Here is a 17,100-nt window from a genome sequence, read left to right as displayed (position 1 = left end):
CTCAATGTTCCTCATTTTAATTTTTTCAAATGTTTTGCCAACATTCTCATAAAACTACCACTTTATTCTGGTAATTAAACAATACTAGTACTCTGTCATAGAGCTGACCTGAAGTCAAAGTCCAAATAAATTGATGTTGCAAACAAGATGGACATGGAAACCCAAGGAGTGCATTGGTGGAAAAACATCCAGAGTTCCCAAAAAATGTTATCCTCACAAGCCAAAACTTTGATTAATCGATGAAGTTGATGCATCTCCCAGACCTTTCATAGCATTTTTTTGGACCGCTGAGTTAAATTTTACCAGCTACATAAACAATTGTCACTGATATATTATCTAAAACACAAACAGAAACTGCCTGACAACATGAAGTAGGCATTAAGATCCCAAAAAGCATAATGTCTTTCATATTAATATTTTAGTGATCCCCAAGACTTCTGGGAAACATATTCTGTCAACTGATGGGACAAGTGTGGAACTTTTTTGGAAAATGAGTAATTTGTTAAATCTGTTATAAAACATCTTTAAAAAAAAAGACAATCAAATGACCAGGAAAACACGGTGGTGGTGGTGTGATTGTCGAGGAATGCTTTGCTGCTTTTGATCGAATCATTAGGTCTTCTCTTTAGAAAACCAAAATCTGATTGAGATGCTGCTTTGCGTCCCTAAACATGCTGTTCATGGCTGAAAATCTTCCGGTACGCCCGAGTTAAAACAGTTCTGGAAAGAAGATTGGGCCAACATTCCTCCACAGGAATGTGAAAAACTCACCACCAGTTATTGTAAACACTAGAGTGGCACAACCGGTTACAAAACGCAGCTTGTATTTCCTCAGGTCTAATATGCCTAATATGAAAATTAGTCTGATGGTATAAAACATTTAAGTGTGATGAAAAACAAAAGCGAAACCAAACAACGTCTTCACAGCTCCATGACTTGTTCTGCCTTCGTTTAGACGATGATGCGCGGTGGAGCAGGATAAGACCTCAGAATCAAGAAGCTGTACCATAACCATAAACATGGCAGGACTACACTCGTTTTGTCTCCTAACAAAACCCATAACATTACAAGAGGACATCCTCTGCACAGTGACTTATGGTTACAAGCCCAGGCTCTGCTTGTAAACGCGCTCTTGGCCTGATCTCAATAAAATAAGACGAGCATGCCACTGCATTTTAACAAAACAGCTCGCCCTGATTAAGGCCCCTGTTTTTAAGTGACCTGACAGAATTAAAATGCCCAACTAAAAACTCTCGCTTAAAGATTTTAGACCTTTCATTTGCCGTCTTGTCACAGTTATTACTAATACCCAAAAAGAGCTGAAGGGGGGGGGGTGTAAGCGACAATGGATTTCCTGCATCATTCCTCACAATGATTAAATGGACTTTAGGAGGACGAGGGGCGTGAAAAGCCAGAGAGGACTGCGGCGCGACCCGCTACAATGGTGTGAATGCGCCGCTATGGAGGGACTATATATAAGAGGGGTGGGGGAGCGTTGTATAAAAGGAAGCAAGTGGGAGCTGCTCTTTGAGACGGCTGGAGACTGTCTGGGCCGTTCACTCTGGGGCCGCCCCGAGTTCAAAACTCAACCAGGCCTTTTCGGAGAAGAATCGAATCCGCAGGGTTCCCTTCGTTGTGAATAGAATGTTTAATTAGAGTGTAATATAATCTGCGTTAAAGCAAGCATAAAACATTCTGGCACTCGTCCATGGGATTATAAGCGCTGTGTTATTTGCAGAACCCCCTCCACCACCACCTCCGTCCCCCCACTGGTCTTCCAGCTCTGCTTTCTCCAGAACCCCAGCAGAGGGCCAGTTAATTCTGCACAAGAGCACGGCCCCGGCAACGGCAAATATTTACAACCTTTATCATTCCCCGTGGTTTTTTTTTTTCTTTCTCTCTCTCTCTCTAGAGCAACACCCCCACCTCCGCCCCCCGCCGTTCTGGAGCTGGAGTCGTCTACGAGGCTTTTGTTTACAGTGAGAACAGCGGGGAAATAAAACTCACATAAATATCACACGGCTTTTCTCATCTATACAGACGCCGGGCTCGTCGCTCGTCGCTCGCGGCGCACACTGGCCCGCACTGTGTTCGCCGAAACGCACAAAAGCGCAGAAAGCCGTCTGATTTACAGCCGAGTCCTGATAGGGATTTGCGTGTCATACATGTGACTGCAGTCGCAAGAGTTTGGCTGATTATTTCTTTTTTTTTTGTTTATGGAGTCATGCGGTTGTTTTTCCCCTTTAAATTAACTGCAAACATAAGGCTCCAAGTGTATTATAACCTTTTGCCCCGAGCGTTATGTCATGTTGAAAATATATGGACAGAAACATTCAAGGGTTTATAATCGTCTTAGTTATTATCATAACTCGGTGTAAATTACAGCAGACTAATAGTCTTTGCAGTGGGGATTTATGAGAGTGTCTTTAACCAATTATATTCAGTGACAGTAACTTTCAGCAGCATTAAAAACCCTTGATCTCATTCACATTCTGTTGCGTTTCAAGAACTTTGCCGTGTTTTATTTGGATTTTTATGTGACAGACAAACACAAAGAGCGTCGTTGTGAAGTGTAAGGAAAATCATACATCATTTTACACTTTTTGTTTCTGAAAATGTGCTGGTGTTCAGCCTCGGGTCGATACTTTGAAGTACCACCGTTTGTTGCCACTGCGGCTTTAAGGTTCTGGACGATTTTCACATCCAGAAAATAAATTTTTTGCTGGTGAAGTTCAGGCAGATTGGATGGAGATCATCTCTGAACATCAGTTTTCAAGTTGTGCCACAGATTCTTAATTGGGTGCAGCTCTGGACTTTGACTGGTCCATTCTACCGCAGGAATATACTTTAATCTTAACAATCCCACTGAATATTTAACATTCTGCGTTTAATTAAATTCAGTTTATTTATACGGCAACAATTTAAAACAAATGTCATAAAAAGTCATGAGACATTGCCTAAATGTGGCCTTTAATGGAATCTTAGACTAGATTGGCTTAACGCAAACTCCTGCCAACTCTTGTCGTCATTTATAGCATGGAGAGTGAAGTAATAACGGTATTGAGAATTTTTTTAATAAACTTTGAGTTCATTTTAACCGAATTCTCCAAACCTGAGAGAGTTTTGTGTTATCGTACATCTTTATCAGATAAAACAGTAACAACAATTTACTGCATCCATCTTCCAAAAGCATCGTGCTACCTCAAAGGAGCAAAGCACATGTGCATGCCACACATTTCAGATTTCTGTTTCCATTCACTTTGCAATTATTGCAGTTAAATGATAATGTTTGTATTTTTAAATCACATGAAATCCTAGTAAAATAAAGCTTGAGATTGTAAAGCAGGGGAGTCAAACTCAGTTTCATTTTGGGCCAAATCAAGATCTTGAATGCTCTTAAAGGGCCGGCTGTGCCAGAGCGTCTTGCTGAAACATGCAAACTAACTGTTAAAATATACATACATTCTTAAACGTAAGTAAGATTGAATATCTTTTCAGTTCGTCCAGGATTTCACAATTGGGATTTTTTTTGCAGTAAAAAAGTTTGTGGTACTAATTCAGAAATATTTGCACTCATGTATGATGGCAAATGCAACTTTTTTATTATTCGCCGTATTATTACGGATTATAAATCAAGTAAGGCTCAGGTAGATGTTTAGTAGAAGTAAGAAACACATCCACCTGTGAGCTGGAGTAAACAGTCACTTAAATCCAATACTTTCCACCATTTTTGCCAGAAATCTGCAATAAACTCACAATTATGCATTAAGCACAAAAAAAGTGCAGGGATTTATTGATTTTGCGTGAATTTCCACGATAATTCGCAAGAAAGTGGAGGGACTGATTGACGTAATTTGGCAGTAAACAGATAAAAACTGCTTCGATTTGAGTTTGACACGTGTGTTGTAAAGAGACAAAACCTGGAAACTCTCAAGGGGTGTGAATACTTTTGCAATAACTAACAGGAATGTCTTTTAATTTAGGAAATTCAAGCAAAACAGGAACATATTCCCAACTTCCAAGCGCACCTTGAAGGCATTAATGAAATACTGCGTGCCGTAATTTATCTTATCTTTAATCTCTCGAGGTCAGAGCCCAACAAGATAAAGAACAAAGGCTGGAGGCTCTGTGAGTAAGCCCAAACTAATACTTTAAACCTGCAGGCACACAGAAAAAGACCGACCTGGCTGCTCTGTGGGCTGGACGGGTCGTACGACGGCACGTAGCTCTTGAGGGGATCGGCGGGGTTGAGGTGAGGCGGGTAGCGTATGGTGGGGTGCGAGAAGTAGGACGACGGCGCCGGAGGCAGGATGGCCGAGGCTGAGAACTGCAGGGGCGAGTGTGAAGGGGGGCTCCTCGATGATATAACTGTGGGGAAAGACACACAGACAGGAAAGACGGAGAGAGAGGAGAGGGTTCAGATAAAATGAGGCTCTCTTTAAAGTCTAGTGTTCACTCAGTGGGTTAACAGCTTTTGGAGCCACATTTAGGACCAATAAGTTGAAGCTGAAGTCAGATCTATTCTTAACAGTCTTTCAGTTCGTTGATGTCTCGCTCTCTTTAGTATTTTCATCTGGACTTTGACTGAACCGTCAGCCTTTTCTTTTAGAGCCATTCTGTTGTAGACATTGGTGCACAGTCATGGTTGACGCATAGAGTTTCTGCATCTCTACTTTGGTATAATTTGAGATTTCCAGACGGGTTGTTAGTCATTTAAATGCAACCTTTGTCCTGCCATCATTTTCTCTTCTCTAGAAGACTTTCTCCTGCCAACATTTCCAAACAAGTTGCATCTGTTGGGTTTTATTTCCTTTTTTTTTTTTTTTTACACAAACTTTGATATTTAACCTGCTAACTGAGGGTAGTAGTGTAAAATTTAGCTTTTGGGCTGTTTCCAATTTCTCCGACTTTGGATGAATGTCCATTCTGGAAAAGATTGACGGCCGTCCTAAATGTTTTCCACTTCTGAAAAGTTTTTTTTCCTTCCTCTTTACAAGGGCAGATTTCTAATTGTTTGGAAGTCTCTGTTCAACCCTTCACTGACTGGAGATGTGAATTTGCTTCTCTGAAATAACTGCAGTCGTCTTTGACACGCTCTTTTCTGCTCTGGACCAAAACCTCCTAATTTTATGGGGGAGGTCAAACTTACAGAAGATCAATAAGGAAGCGCTTCGATTAGCAGCGCTCTTAAATCCAGATGTAGTTTTTTGTAATCCCAGCCTGGTTATTTAAATAACGACAGCACTAAAAAACTGTTTATACACTTGAGCTGTAAGTGACGTTGTAACCTGGTTAAGATCCAAGAACTAGGAGAGAGTACTTTCTATCATGACCGCAAGCTTAGATTTGCGCCGATTTATTTGTTTATGTTTATGAAGAAAAAGTGTGCTTTGACTCACCACTGTGTCCCACACCTGATAGGCCCGGGTGGTGAGGCTGAGAGAAAGTGCTGAGTCGCGGTGAGGAGTCCTGCGGGGAAGTGGGGCTGAACAGTGGCTTTTCTGGCTTCTTCATTGTGGGAGAGGACATCTCTGCTGGCAGAGAAAAGCAAAACGAAACCATGCATGTCACTGAAACCGTGTCCAACTCTTCTTAATAGGAGAAGCAGAGGTTGTACAGCTTGTACGTTTTTTCGAGTATAATAAAAATGAGATAAAGTTTGGGAGGATATGCTGTGATGGAAAACAGGGGGTTTCATTTTCTGTTGGATGTGTCAAAAACAGCAGGATATTTTTATTTTGACTTTCTGTAAAAAAAAAATAAAAATAAGAATCAGGAATATTTCTTTTCAGTGTATCATTTCAAATTTCTATATTTAGCATGTCAATCTACACATTTCTGTTGTATATTTTCACATTTTTTAATCCCTAAAACCTCACGTTGGTTAAATAAATGCCATTTGCAATATTACGAGTCGCGTCTTTTAAGAAAAGCAGGAATCACTCGACCAATTTTTTCCTGATCCGCCCTGATTGGCAGGACAGACGCTGAACAATCAGGTTTTTTGTTTCCCTTCATTCTCAGTAAACGCAACATAACAAAGAACTGTCACTATTTTCCTTTAATTCAAACCTACTGACTTCATCATGAAGCCTACAGGACATTCTAATTAGTAGGACAAAAATCAACATAGGTTGAGATTAAAAGTGGCTGATCAGATCTTGCTTTTTTAGGCTAAATCATGAAGTACTGAGGTCAGTTTTTATTGTTTTTTAAGTGCTTTAGAATTAAATTTGCCATTCGAGACCCGATAATTGGCATCGGCCAGAAAAACCCTGATCAATGCAAATCTAGTCGTGGCCTTTTGCTTCCAAATGTACGAACAAAGACAAAGGGACATGATTACCACAAAACGATGCACAAGATTTCAGATTATTGCCGCAAATTAATCAGGTAATTCCTGAAAGGTTTATCCTAATGCCTCATTTAATGAAAAAAAAATTTAAAATGGGGTTGAATTTGATCCTGAGGGCTTCATGTAATAAAAAGGAAACGCAGAACACAATGAAAAATGCATTTGGAAAATAATCTCCTCCCTGAGGGGAAATCCCATACAATTTCTGGAATCATAATAAATCACCGGAACTCCTCAATAACTTAAAAAACAAGTCTTTTATCACGTCAGAGCAGATGATTAAAGTGACCCAAATAGGATTTAAAACTTTTAAGACCTTCACGTAATCTTAAGCAGAGAGCAACACTCTCTGCCTTACAAACTGTAATTCCCCAAGAATAATCCGGAAAGCGCCACTGAAGACGTGGAAACTATTGAGGAAGTTCGTTTGTTGCTAACGACAGAACGTGTGAGCACAAAGTGAACCAAAAAAAAAAAAAACCAAACAAACAAACAAAAAACAACAAAAAAAAAACACGCGAGCTGCTCATTATTGCGGCTCCCCAGTTTTAAGAGCGACGCTCCGCTGTCACGGCTGCGCGGTTTTCAATTTTCCATGCTGAGACGTGGAGTCTGAAGGGAACGTGATAACAAATAGATGCGAGAGGCGGTGGCCTATGTCTTCTTCTGCCTTTTCCACGATGAACACTCGTATAACTTTCACATCATCTGCCTCTTTTCTTTCAGAAAAAGATGGGGTTTTTTGTGGGGGGGATTTATGTTATTTCGCAATTTAAATCCGTTAAACTTCCTTCCCTGAATTGACTAGAGGCGGGGAGAGATCCGGACGAGCAACAGGAAAACTTTGTTATCTCCAAGGAGGAGAGGTGGTGGGAATTTAAGGGGATTTCCCAGCCTGATTTTGGAAAGGAGATACGTTTCATGTTGCAGTCAAAGAAGAGAAATACCTTAGAGGAGACTTTCAAGGATGAGAAAAAGGCGTTGCAGTAAATTACAGCAATTAATTAATCCTTTGAATAGTTAAAGAAGCGTCGTTGCCTTGAAACTTTATTAGTCATGTTTAAAGGACTTATTTGTTTTGTACTGGCTGAGTAAATGTGTGCTGGTGTGTAATAAACTCCAACATTTCAGTGCTTTCCCAGACCAGAGAACTACCAGAGAGCCTGAACGACAACCACGTGAAAGAAATGAAATCCTTGGCACTTCGGAGGACTCATATGGGTTTAATATCGGCCCACTTCTCATTTATTCTCTCTTGACAGAGTAATGGCTGTCTTTGGAGAGTTTCCTACCCACTTCATTCCCTTCCTCCTCACCCCAAGTGTCTAAGTTTACGCAGTGCAATGCTCTCGGGCCTTGTGCAGAGGGACACGCTAGAATTTCGTGTACCCACATTGCGGCTGCGGCTGAATCCCACCACTGCTGCGTCTCCTGTGTGTCATCTGGTGTTTTCCTCTCGCAGCCTCCCCACTGATTATATTAAATTAAAAAAAGGAGGTGGTCTGGGTTCAAACCGGAGCTAAAAACCACTGTGCAGGGAGAGGAAAAAAAAAAGGGCTTTATTTCCAATGATTTTATGTGTGTCGCAGTTAGACCAAAATGTGTCTTACCTGGTCTTATGGGTAAAATACGACTAGAAGACGTAGACAGGAGTGAGTGAAGGGTGGGAATGATTAACAGATCTTCATTACAGTAATCTATACAATGTGTTTCACTAAGAGAATTGAGGTACTGAAACACAAACGTTTGAGTAATATTCAAATTTATTGAATATAACTTTAAAAAATGTGGGCGTGTTAATATAAGTTAAATTAATACAAGCTAAAGTTTCAGAAACAGGATTTAATTTTGCAGCAGAACATAAAATAAGTACACATCTGTATTTTTTCTCTGCTCTCATTAAACTAATACCAGAGGAGTCCAGTACATTCTCCGACCACTTCAAACAATCACATGGCAGCAACCCAAAGCATTTTGAAGAGAACTTACTAAAGTTAAAAATCTTCAAATACTAGAGATCCCTTCTGGAAATGGTCAACTGCCTATTTTAATAGTTAAATCACCAATTATACAATAAAATGCATTAATACTACATATTAGCACTTCTACAGAAGCAAACGTCCAGACATTTCCTTATCTCCGCTCCTGGTGGTTCAGTCAATCAACAGCAAGGAAAGCAAACGTCGATCCTGGATTGTTTTTCAACTATTTCAGCTTCCCAAGTTGAACTTTCTTTTCAATATTTAGGACATTACATAGAAAAATCAGATAAGCTAATTTTCTGCAAGTAATTTGGAGTCACTTTCCGCAGAAAATCCTCAAATGCCGTACTGCGAATCAGCAAGAGTCCTTTGTGTTCCAGAGCAGAAGGACAAATAATTACTGCTAACATCCACAGTACAGACATTAAACATTTAAATAAATGGGCGAAAGCAACTGATGTCACAATTCACCCAGGATCAATAAAACTGGACAATAACAGATCCGGGTTTTTGTTTTCTTAACTGCAATATTCAGATGGTGAGGAGAAAATTTTTGCAAAAATGAAATGGAAACAGGAATTCATCCTGCCTTTATTCAACAATTCATGAGGGTTCAGGCTCTCCGTAATACAGATTATAATCAAAGAAGTACTCGGATTATTTTGAACTTTTGCACAGCGGTTGATGGATTTTCTCTGACAAAGTATTTGCTTCACTTTTTGCTGTGATTGCCATTTCTTTTAACATTTAGAACCATCTACTAAGTATGTTCTTGAAGATCATTTGTTACAAACAGTGGAAAGACTAATGCAGAGCAGCTTGCAACATGGTTGTCTGACTTTGTTTACCAAGGAAAACATACACTAAGTCACTTTTAAACTTTTTGCATGCAATGAAAATAGAAAGTTTATAGATTATTTTTAGCAATATCAACAATCTTGTGAATCGTTTGGGTGTGATAAGATCTTGAAACACACATTTCGTGAGTCAGTGAGGCTTTGCCGGATGAAGTCGTAATATAAGACGACCCAATTATTTTTAAATCATTTGTTTGGCAGAATTTTTGGGTTTCCAGAAGGAACAACATAAGGCCACAGATTGACAGACAAGACTCAGACAACATGCAAGCGCTGCAAGTTGTTCAGACGGTGAAGGAGGCAGAAAGTTTTGCTAAAATGGCCGACGGCTGGACGGCTAAGGGTAAGTTGAGCTACAAAACGATCAACAGCAACTGGGAAATGGTGAAGTCGCAGTCTGACATTTGACTATCAGATAAAGCAGCTAGAAGTAAATAAAAAGTGAAAATCACCTCCGTCTCTGTCGTGCCAGTTCGCCCGGCTGCTGGCTGGTGAGCTGGGTGACGAGTAGAAGTCGGGTCCCGTCGGGCTTGTATCCATGTTCTCCTCCATGTTGGTTTTGGGCCTTTTGCTGAACGCAAAGTCAGGTTTATTACTTGATGCAATCATTGGTTTTATGCATCACAAATCATATCAATTGAAACAGGTGCTAATATTTATTTATTTAAGCTAACATAGGACAAGTTATGTTAGCTATAGTAAGATGTACTAATTTAAAATAATATAATCCATAGTAAACTGAAATAATATAATCTCAGTAATTAGATAAAATCAAACTTAAGTTATTTTAGCTTAAGTTATTAAGCTAAAATAATATCTTAATTATTTTAAGCTATTATTTTAGGAGCTGAAAGTTTAGCTCCTTTCAGCTAAACTACACTAAAAGGAGCTATGCTAACCTAAAATGAAAAAAATAAAAAGGTGTGCTAAGCTAAGTTAATTTACAACAAACTAACTTGTTGCAAATCAGTTAATCTATGCTCAGATATACTGATTTATAGGAAAATAAATAAAATTTAGCTAACATAAGATTAGAAAAATGTAGCTCAAATAAGCATAGCTAAACTACTGTACGCTAAACTAACACGAAATAATTTACAATAAATAAAAAGCTTATTTATCAGATTAAAGCTACACAGGTAATAAACATACATTTCTAATAAACATACATTTCATTAAGTCCACATTTTGTTTTTTTATTAGTGTGATGTAATTTTCTAATCTTACTTGCAAGCAAAAAATCATCACAAACTGGAAATGAAGACTTAAAAACAGCATGTATGTAATTACAGTAATCTATACAATGTGTTTCACTAGAGAATTTAGGCACTGAAACAAACTTTTGAGTAATATTCAAATTTATTGAATATAACTTTAAAAATGTAGGCAAGTTAATATAAGCTAAATTAATACAAGCTAAAGTTTACTAGATTAAACTTAGCAAAGATGCTAAACTAGGATAATATAGGACAAAAAAAAAACTAAAATAAATTCAGCAAACCAAAACAGGCTAAATAAGTTAAGGTAAAATAAGCTAAGCTAGGATAATTCAAGTCTAAAGGGATTTTTTTTTTTTAGGATGGAGAATGTTTTCAATTCCTCAGAATACAGCAAACAAAGTCAACTATATGGAGCAACAAGAGAGGATATTTGTAAAAGAAACTTTGTGTGATAATTGTGCTTCGCTGGCGTCCCACTGACCTGCCAGGCGGGGAGGACAGGGAGCGTTGTAGTGCCACGCTGGAGTTCAGGTCATGATAGTAGGGCTGGCTGGGCATGTCCGCCATGGAGAAGGGTACCGCTGCGCCGTGGGTGATCGGCACTGAAGAGGACACACAAAAAAATAGCTCAAGGTTACTCTGCTTTCTGGTTGAGAGATGCATCTCCATCCTTGCATCTAGAAGCAGGTGATTTATTACGCAGACCATGATTGGTGGAGTGTCTGTCTTTTTAGTCCAAGGTGTTTCGTATTTACTGAGTGTTTCTAAAGTCGTTGCATGTGGAGAACTTGTTCAGGAAACTTCTTATGTCTTATTTAACACTGCAAATGGTTTCAGTCATTGTTCATTTGTTCATTTTTTTTCCAGAATGATCTTAAGTGTCTTAAGGTTTTCTTCATCCTGAAGAGTTCTGCAGGTTTTCTATGTATTTTTAAGCATTTCTCTAAATTCTGTTTCATTCATTTTCTGCCTATTATCCACAATGATGTTTTTTATTTGATAGTTTAAGCCACTTAATCCTGACCTATAAATTATTCAGTCATAAAAGGCCTCATAAACTTAAGGCTATTGACAAATTTAATTTTTATAGACTTGCTACCAACATCTTGTCACAAAAATAAGATTTATTCCCATTTATTTAACTGAATCTATGAAAAATACAAAACATAACTGTTTTAAAGTCAAAAATAGTATCTTATCACCAACAAGATGTTTCAGGAGAGGATCAACTGAAGTCCAGTTTATGCTTTCTTCTTCTCTTACATACAATAAAATGTTACTTTCACAATATGAATGAGATAAACATCTGACTAAAAAAAAAAAAAGCCAAGAAGTCAAAAACAAAAAATTATACCAAGACTTTTTGATCTAGTTTCTGGTGCAAATATCTTAGTACAGTAGAAAATAAGACTAAACAAAAACGTACAAATAATGTTTCTGCTCAATACAGGATCTTGTTTTCCTTAATATTGATTAAAAAGTACAAGTTTCGGATTATTTACCTTATAACATGGAAATGAATATATAATAAGTGAAATAATATTTGAGTGGAACCAGTACTTTTTCATCAATATTAAGAATTTCCTTACTTACAATAAGCTCCTACGTATATCTTGCTGAAAACGTATTTCAGCAAGTGTGCTCAGATATTTGACCAGAACTATTTGGTAAGATTTTGTGTTTTTGCAGTGTCGGGCGATCGAGATTGATTTGAAAAATTGCCAGCAGGTCTGGTTCCTTGGATTTAAGGCATAAAGTACTTAGACGGATTATCGTAAAACTGTATATGGTTAAATCTTTTTATGCTGAGTGAATTAGAACCCCCCCCCAAAAAAAAAAACTGTGCAGAGAAAGACCCAGCAGTAAAACTCTCTGCCGTTTCCTCTGATAATGATTTACAGTGGAAAAGGTGATATTTTCCCCGCTGCGGTTGAGGTGAAGGATATTGTTTCAAGGGAGGCCGTGCCTGTGTTTACAGAACAAAAGGGGTTCGCCACCCATCCTCGCACCAGTGTGTGGCCCGTGAGGCCGCCTGCCGCTCGAGTGCTCGGTCGGTTTGGAGTGGATGAGAAGATGGAGTGTGTGGCGCCGTCTGTTGTGGTCTGAGGTTCACCACTGGCACGATCCGATCCGCCATCCTCCGCCCTGGCAGCCCACCGCAGCGTTGGCAGCGGCCCCTACCCGCTGCTACCCATGCCGGGCTGTTTGTGGAGGAATGCATCCGGCCCGAAGACACTGAATACCAGATCATTGTTTTTGTTGTTTTGTTTCTCGATTCGCTGGTTAGGACAGCCCCTCACCCGCCCTGGCCATCCCTCTTGGTGTGGCGCAGTTTTTGCAGTGCCAGTCTGCCACCCTGTTGATCAATTATTCAATCATTTTGGCTTTAATTCAGTAAAAAGAAAAAAAAACCCACACATAATTATATTCTGTGCTCTAGATCAACCGGCTTCTTTTGCCTGGGCACGTGCGCGCTTTGTTTTGAAAAAAAAAATGAATTTTTTACACTTGAACTCGAGGCTCGTGTTGCATTAATGAGCCGAAATGCTGGGTTGCGATTCAGCCTTGAACTCCGGAGCTCCCTTTGATGGACTTCAAAGAATGTCTCGACAGCTCAGAGAGTCGGGAGAGGAGCGCGATGACGGACGAGCGGCTGCTTAGATATCTTCCCAGGGAGCGACCGGCTGAGTGAGTGACAATTCCTGTGTGTCCGGCGACCTTTTTAAAATTCCAGCTCGGCTTTGCTGAAGCCGGCCTCTGTCACATGAGAGCAAATGTGGCGGCTCAGAGGCCATCTGGTCAGAGGGCAAATTAAACACTACACAAAAACACGGCCTTCCAAGGGATATTCTGTGTCTGAGCACTGAAAGGAGTAGTTAGTGCCTTTTGGAGCACAAAACAAGACAATGTGGCTCAAGCTTTAGAAGTATTTATGGTTTAAGATGGAAAAAAAAAGATCAGACGTTTCCTCTTCTGTAACGTTAGCCCAACTCTTCTGCATGCAAATGTGAAGAATATATTTGGATATACAGCAGATTGAACGCATAGACTTTCTAGATTTCAATAAAGTCTAATATGAATGTTTCTGTAAATCAAATTATTATTTTTGGTGACTAAAAACTGAGAACTGCCATCAAACTGACAAAAGTCTGAGATTTGTTTGCCAGAACAAGTTTTCCCCCAGAAAGCCCGGTGGTTGGGTGCAGTCGTGTTTTTGAGTTAAAAAATGTTTAAAGTTGACAGGAAATTTGAAAATATCACTTGATAATTATGTGTTATTGGAAGATTTATATCTGAATGCCAACTATAAAGTCTTAAAAAATGCAAACATAAAAAAAAAACTTAAATAAGCAATGCTAAGCTTGGTAGGGGCAGAAGTAAAGCCTGGTGGCCCGCCAGGCTTATAATACACTGGAGGAAACCCTGCAGAAATGGTCAATTTTTGGAATTGATCATAGTTATAAGAGAAAGGTCGATCTTATGATTGGATTATTCATAATTCTGGCAGATTTTTTATGTTTTTAAACAGTTTTTGACTTGTGACAGTAACGTTGACACGTCGGTGCTTGAGTCTATGACTGCACGATGTTACTGCGATCTCCTCTCTCTTTCCTGTTGGTTCTTACATAACTCTGTAACCTGTAGCATTTTGAGCAACACCATTTGAGTCCATTGTGAGCATCTCCTTTCCTGAAACTCTGTCCAAGTGGCTAAATAAAACATCAGCACGTAAAATACAAGTTTAAAAGGCGTAGAATAAATTTTAAAATGTTTTACTTCTACCGTCTACTGTTTTACAGGAAAACCGTTTATTTGCCGTCATCAGTGGCTATGCTAACTAGCCTGAGCGTTCACTTCTAAGCTGCAGCTAGCAGAGAGCAAGAGGGGCTGAGCAGCACCACACGAGGGGTGATTAACAGCGCTAAGACCCTCTTTCTGCCTCTGATTCTGGTTTCTAAGTAGGACTTAGAATTTTTCACAGATTACCTTTTACCGTCATAACTTAATGACAGTTTCAACAAACTTTTTTTTATAACAGTTACACACGGCAGCTTTAATTAAAACCCACAAAGCTTAAAATACAAAACTACTTCTGTTACATTTACTCTACAAAACCAGAATAACAAATGGAGCATCTGTGACTTTATCTTTACAGTGGAAGTGATTTCGTAACCCCGTCATAAAATCTGACCCTGGCTGTAGCCTCTGATTGTCCTGAGAAAGCTGCTGACATTCCCGACTACGGAGCGGGAATGAACCGCTGGAGCCGACTGGTGCATGCTGCAACACACAGGCCACACAGCATCGACCTGTTTCTCTTAAACACAGGTTAGAGAGGAGGAGGAAGAGGAAAAGGAGGGGTGACTGGAGTCTCTGTGCTCCGCAGGCAAGTTCGCTACAGTTGCTGCCTCAGCTCAGAGTCTGCACAGGTAAACTGTGCCTTGACGTGCCCCTGGCTGTCAGGGCAGTCTTTGGAGAACAACCGTCAACGGCTCTGCAGAGGAGGAGGAAAAGGAGGAGGAGGAGGAGGGGAGACATGTCCATGCAGATGAAGCTCTGAAGACAGCTGCGTACTCAAGAGTTATCCTAAAGCAAAGGAGGCTGGGTAAACTGGATTCTCCGCAGCACAGCTGTGTGCTGTGTGTTGGGATTTCAGCTCAGAGATTACAAAGGAAAACCGGGGTTTTTTTTTTTTTCCGTGTGTGGGGGTCGAAGGCGAGGGCTTTTCTGGGTCAGCTCTTACTGTTTTTATAGGGGGGAAAAAAAACCACCAAACCCACGAGTTTCTGCACAAACACGCAGGTGTGTTTATCTTCCTGATTACACTTGATTAATGACTGCGAGAGTTTATGCAAGCTGACAGCTTCCTGATTCTTACATCAACTCCGATGCACCTGTTACGCCGTCTGCAGGCGGTCCAACTATGTCAGTGAAATTCCACAGAACACAAAAGAGCAGCTCAGACGGGCTGCAGGTAGGCAGGGTGCTGAAGCGACAGCAAACAAGCAAAAACAAATAAGGAAGCGTGTACTTACTCCTAGACACTCGCACCAGCTCCGTGACACTGAAAACTCCTGATTTGATGAAGCTGTCTTCCAAATACACTGCAGAAATAAGGGTGAGAAGTACACCCATCATTAGTTAAACCGCTTAGAAATAAAAATAAAACACACGTGCATGTGGATCGTTTTCTGAAATGCATTTACACCTCTTCAACTTTCACACATTTTGTCACAAGCTTAAAACTGAGTGCAATTTTGTGGAGGTTTTATGACAAAGCAACACATAGTAGTGCCTTAATGGGTTTACATTTTTTTTTTTTACAACTACAAGCCTGAAGAGTGCCACATGCATTTGCACTACAGCGTCTTCAGAAGCTGCATAATTAGTAAGCAGAGTTCACCTGCGTTTAATTTAATCCCAGTATAATTGCAGGTGTGTCAGGGTTTCAGAGGCTGTTAGAGAACATGAGTCACTGTTGAAAAATGTCATCTGAAGTTCTGTTACATAACAAACACGAAACAACTTCAGCACTGAAGATCACACTGAACACACCATTTTAGTTTGAGCTATATTCACGCCTCAAAATGGCCTAGTCAAAGCTCAAACCCTATGTTAAAGTCACAGTTTGGAGGCAAGATGTTCACAGATGCCCTTCATCTAATCTGAGCTTTACTTCTAAGACGAAGAGCAACATTTTTAGTGTCAAGATATGCAAAGTTATTACAGACGTGCCACAAAAGACTTTAATTGCAGCAAAAAGAGCGGAACACAAACGCAGGCCACTTTTTTAAAATAATTTAATTTGTAAAAAGACCTTTGAAAACATTTTTTCTTCCACTTGACATTTATGCTCTACTTTGTGTTGGTCTATCAAAGTCCCAATGACATGCATTAGCTACAATCCCATCCAAATGTCATGTGAGTTTTGAGCGAATTAGACGTGTTTCCATCTGCTGTTTCAGGGCGAATGAACCGGGAGAAACAAAAAATCATTTTGTCAGATGTTGACACCATGCATGGTTGTGAAGAAAGTAGAAAGTAGATTGCAAACCAGCGTCACACATCTCAGATAAACGGAGAAAGTCCTCCTTTCTGAGCTGGAGGGTCGGACTAATTTGGTAAATATGTTTCCATCTTCCCTTCCACACATTAACTCTTTTTTTGGAAAAGAGTCGAAAACCTGAAGCGAGTGTAAAGAGCTTTTTTGCAACATTGAGGGAAACATTTTGAATTTTGCAGTTTCCATCAACTTAACGTTTATAAGTTTCTATCAACTTGTGTGGGCAATATGACAATATCTGATTCAAGAATAGGAATGCCTTTACGAGGTCCTGTGCTCATTTAGCAAGAAATGACTTGAACAAAGTTACAGACATTTTAAGTATCTGCATCTTTCACCAATCGTTTTTCTGGAAACAAAATCTCCTCCAGCTTGTTCATTTTTGTTTAGAAATCGACAGTAGAAGCTGAAACTGCCTCTATTTGAGCACAGACCAGTATCAACTCCCAGTAAAAACAGCTGAGGAAAGCTCAATATTCAATTAAACACAAACACAAATAGAAAATCTGTCAACAGTGCGGATATTCAAGTCATACCAGGAAACATCAGTTTTAACAGAGACGATCACGTGAACCCGTTTCATTTTACCTGATGTAACTTGCCTCCTGCAAATCAAGCTTGC

At 39.7% G+C, this 17,100-nt stretch overlaps 1 protein-coding gene across 4 annotated transcripts in view; it reads right to left on the bottom strand.

The window, feature by feature from the left end:
• Nucleotides 1-17,100, bottom strand: part of nfib (nuclear factor I B) — a 90,209-nt gene that overhangs the window by 16,389 nt on the left and 56,720 nt on the right. For 3 of the 4 annotated variants that reach the window (XM_023346448.1, XM_005799587.3, XM_023346449.1), the window contains exons 4-8: nt 15,451-15,519; nt 10,896-11,016; nt 9,647-9,765; nt 5,400-5,534; nt 4,184-4,368 (exon numbers count right to left, since the gene is read on the bottom strand). In XM_023346448.1, the coding sequence (XP_023202216.1) occupies nt 4,184-4,368; nt 5,400-5,534; nt 9,647-9,765; nt 10,896-11,016; nt 15,451-15,519 (629 nt within the window). The remainder of the gene's footprint in view (nt 1-4,183; nt 4,369-5,399; nt 5,535-9,646; nt 9,766-10,895; nt 11,017-15,450; nt 15,520-17,100) is intronic. The other variant, XM_023346446.1, reaches the window with a different exon arrangement.

Source organism: Xiphophorus maculatus, chromosome 14, assembly GCF_002775205.1.
Source record: "Xiphophorus maculatus strain JP 163 A chromosome 14, X_maculatus-5.0-male, whole genome shotgun sequence".
Taxonomy (NCBI): Eukaryota; Metazoa; Chordata; class Actinopteri; order Cyprinodontiformes; family Poeciliidae; genus Xiphophorus; species Xiphophorus maculatus.
This window is presented reverse-complemented; position numbering and strand designations above follow the sequence as displayed.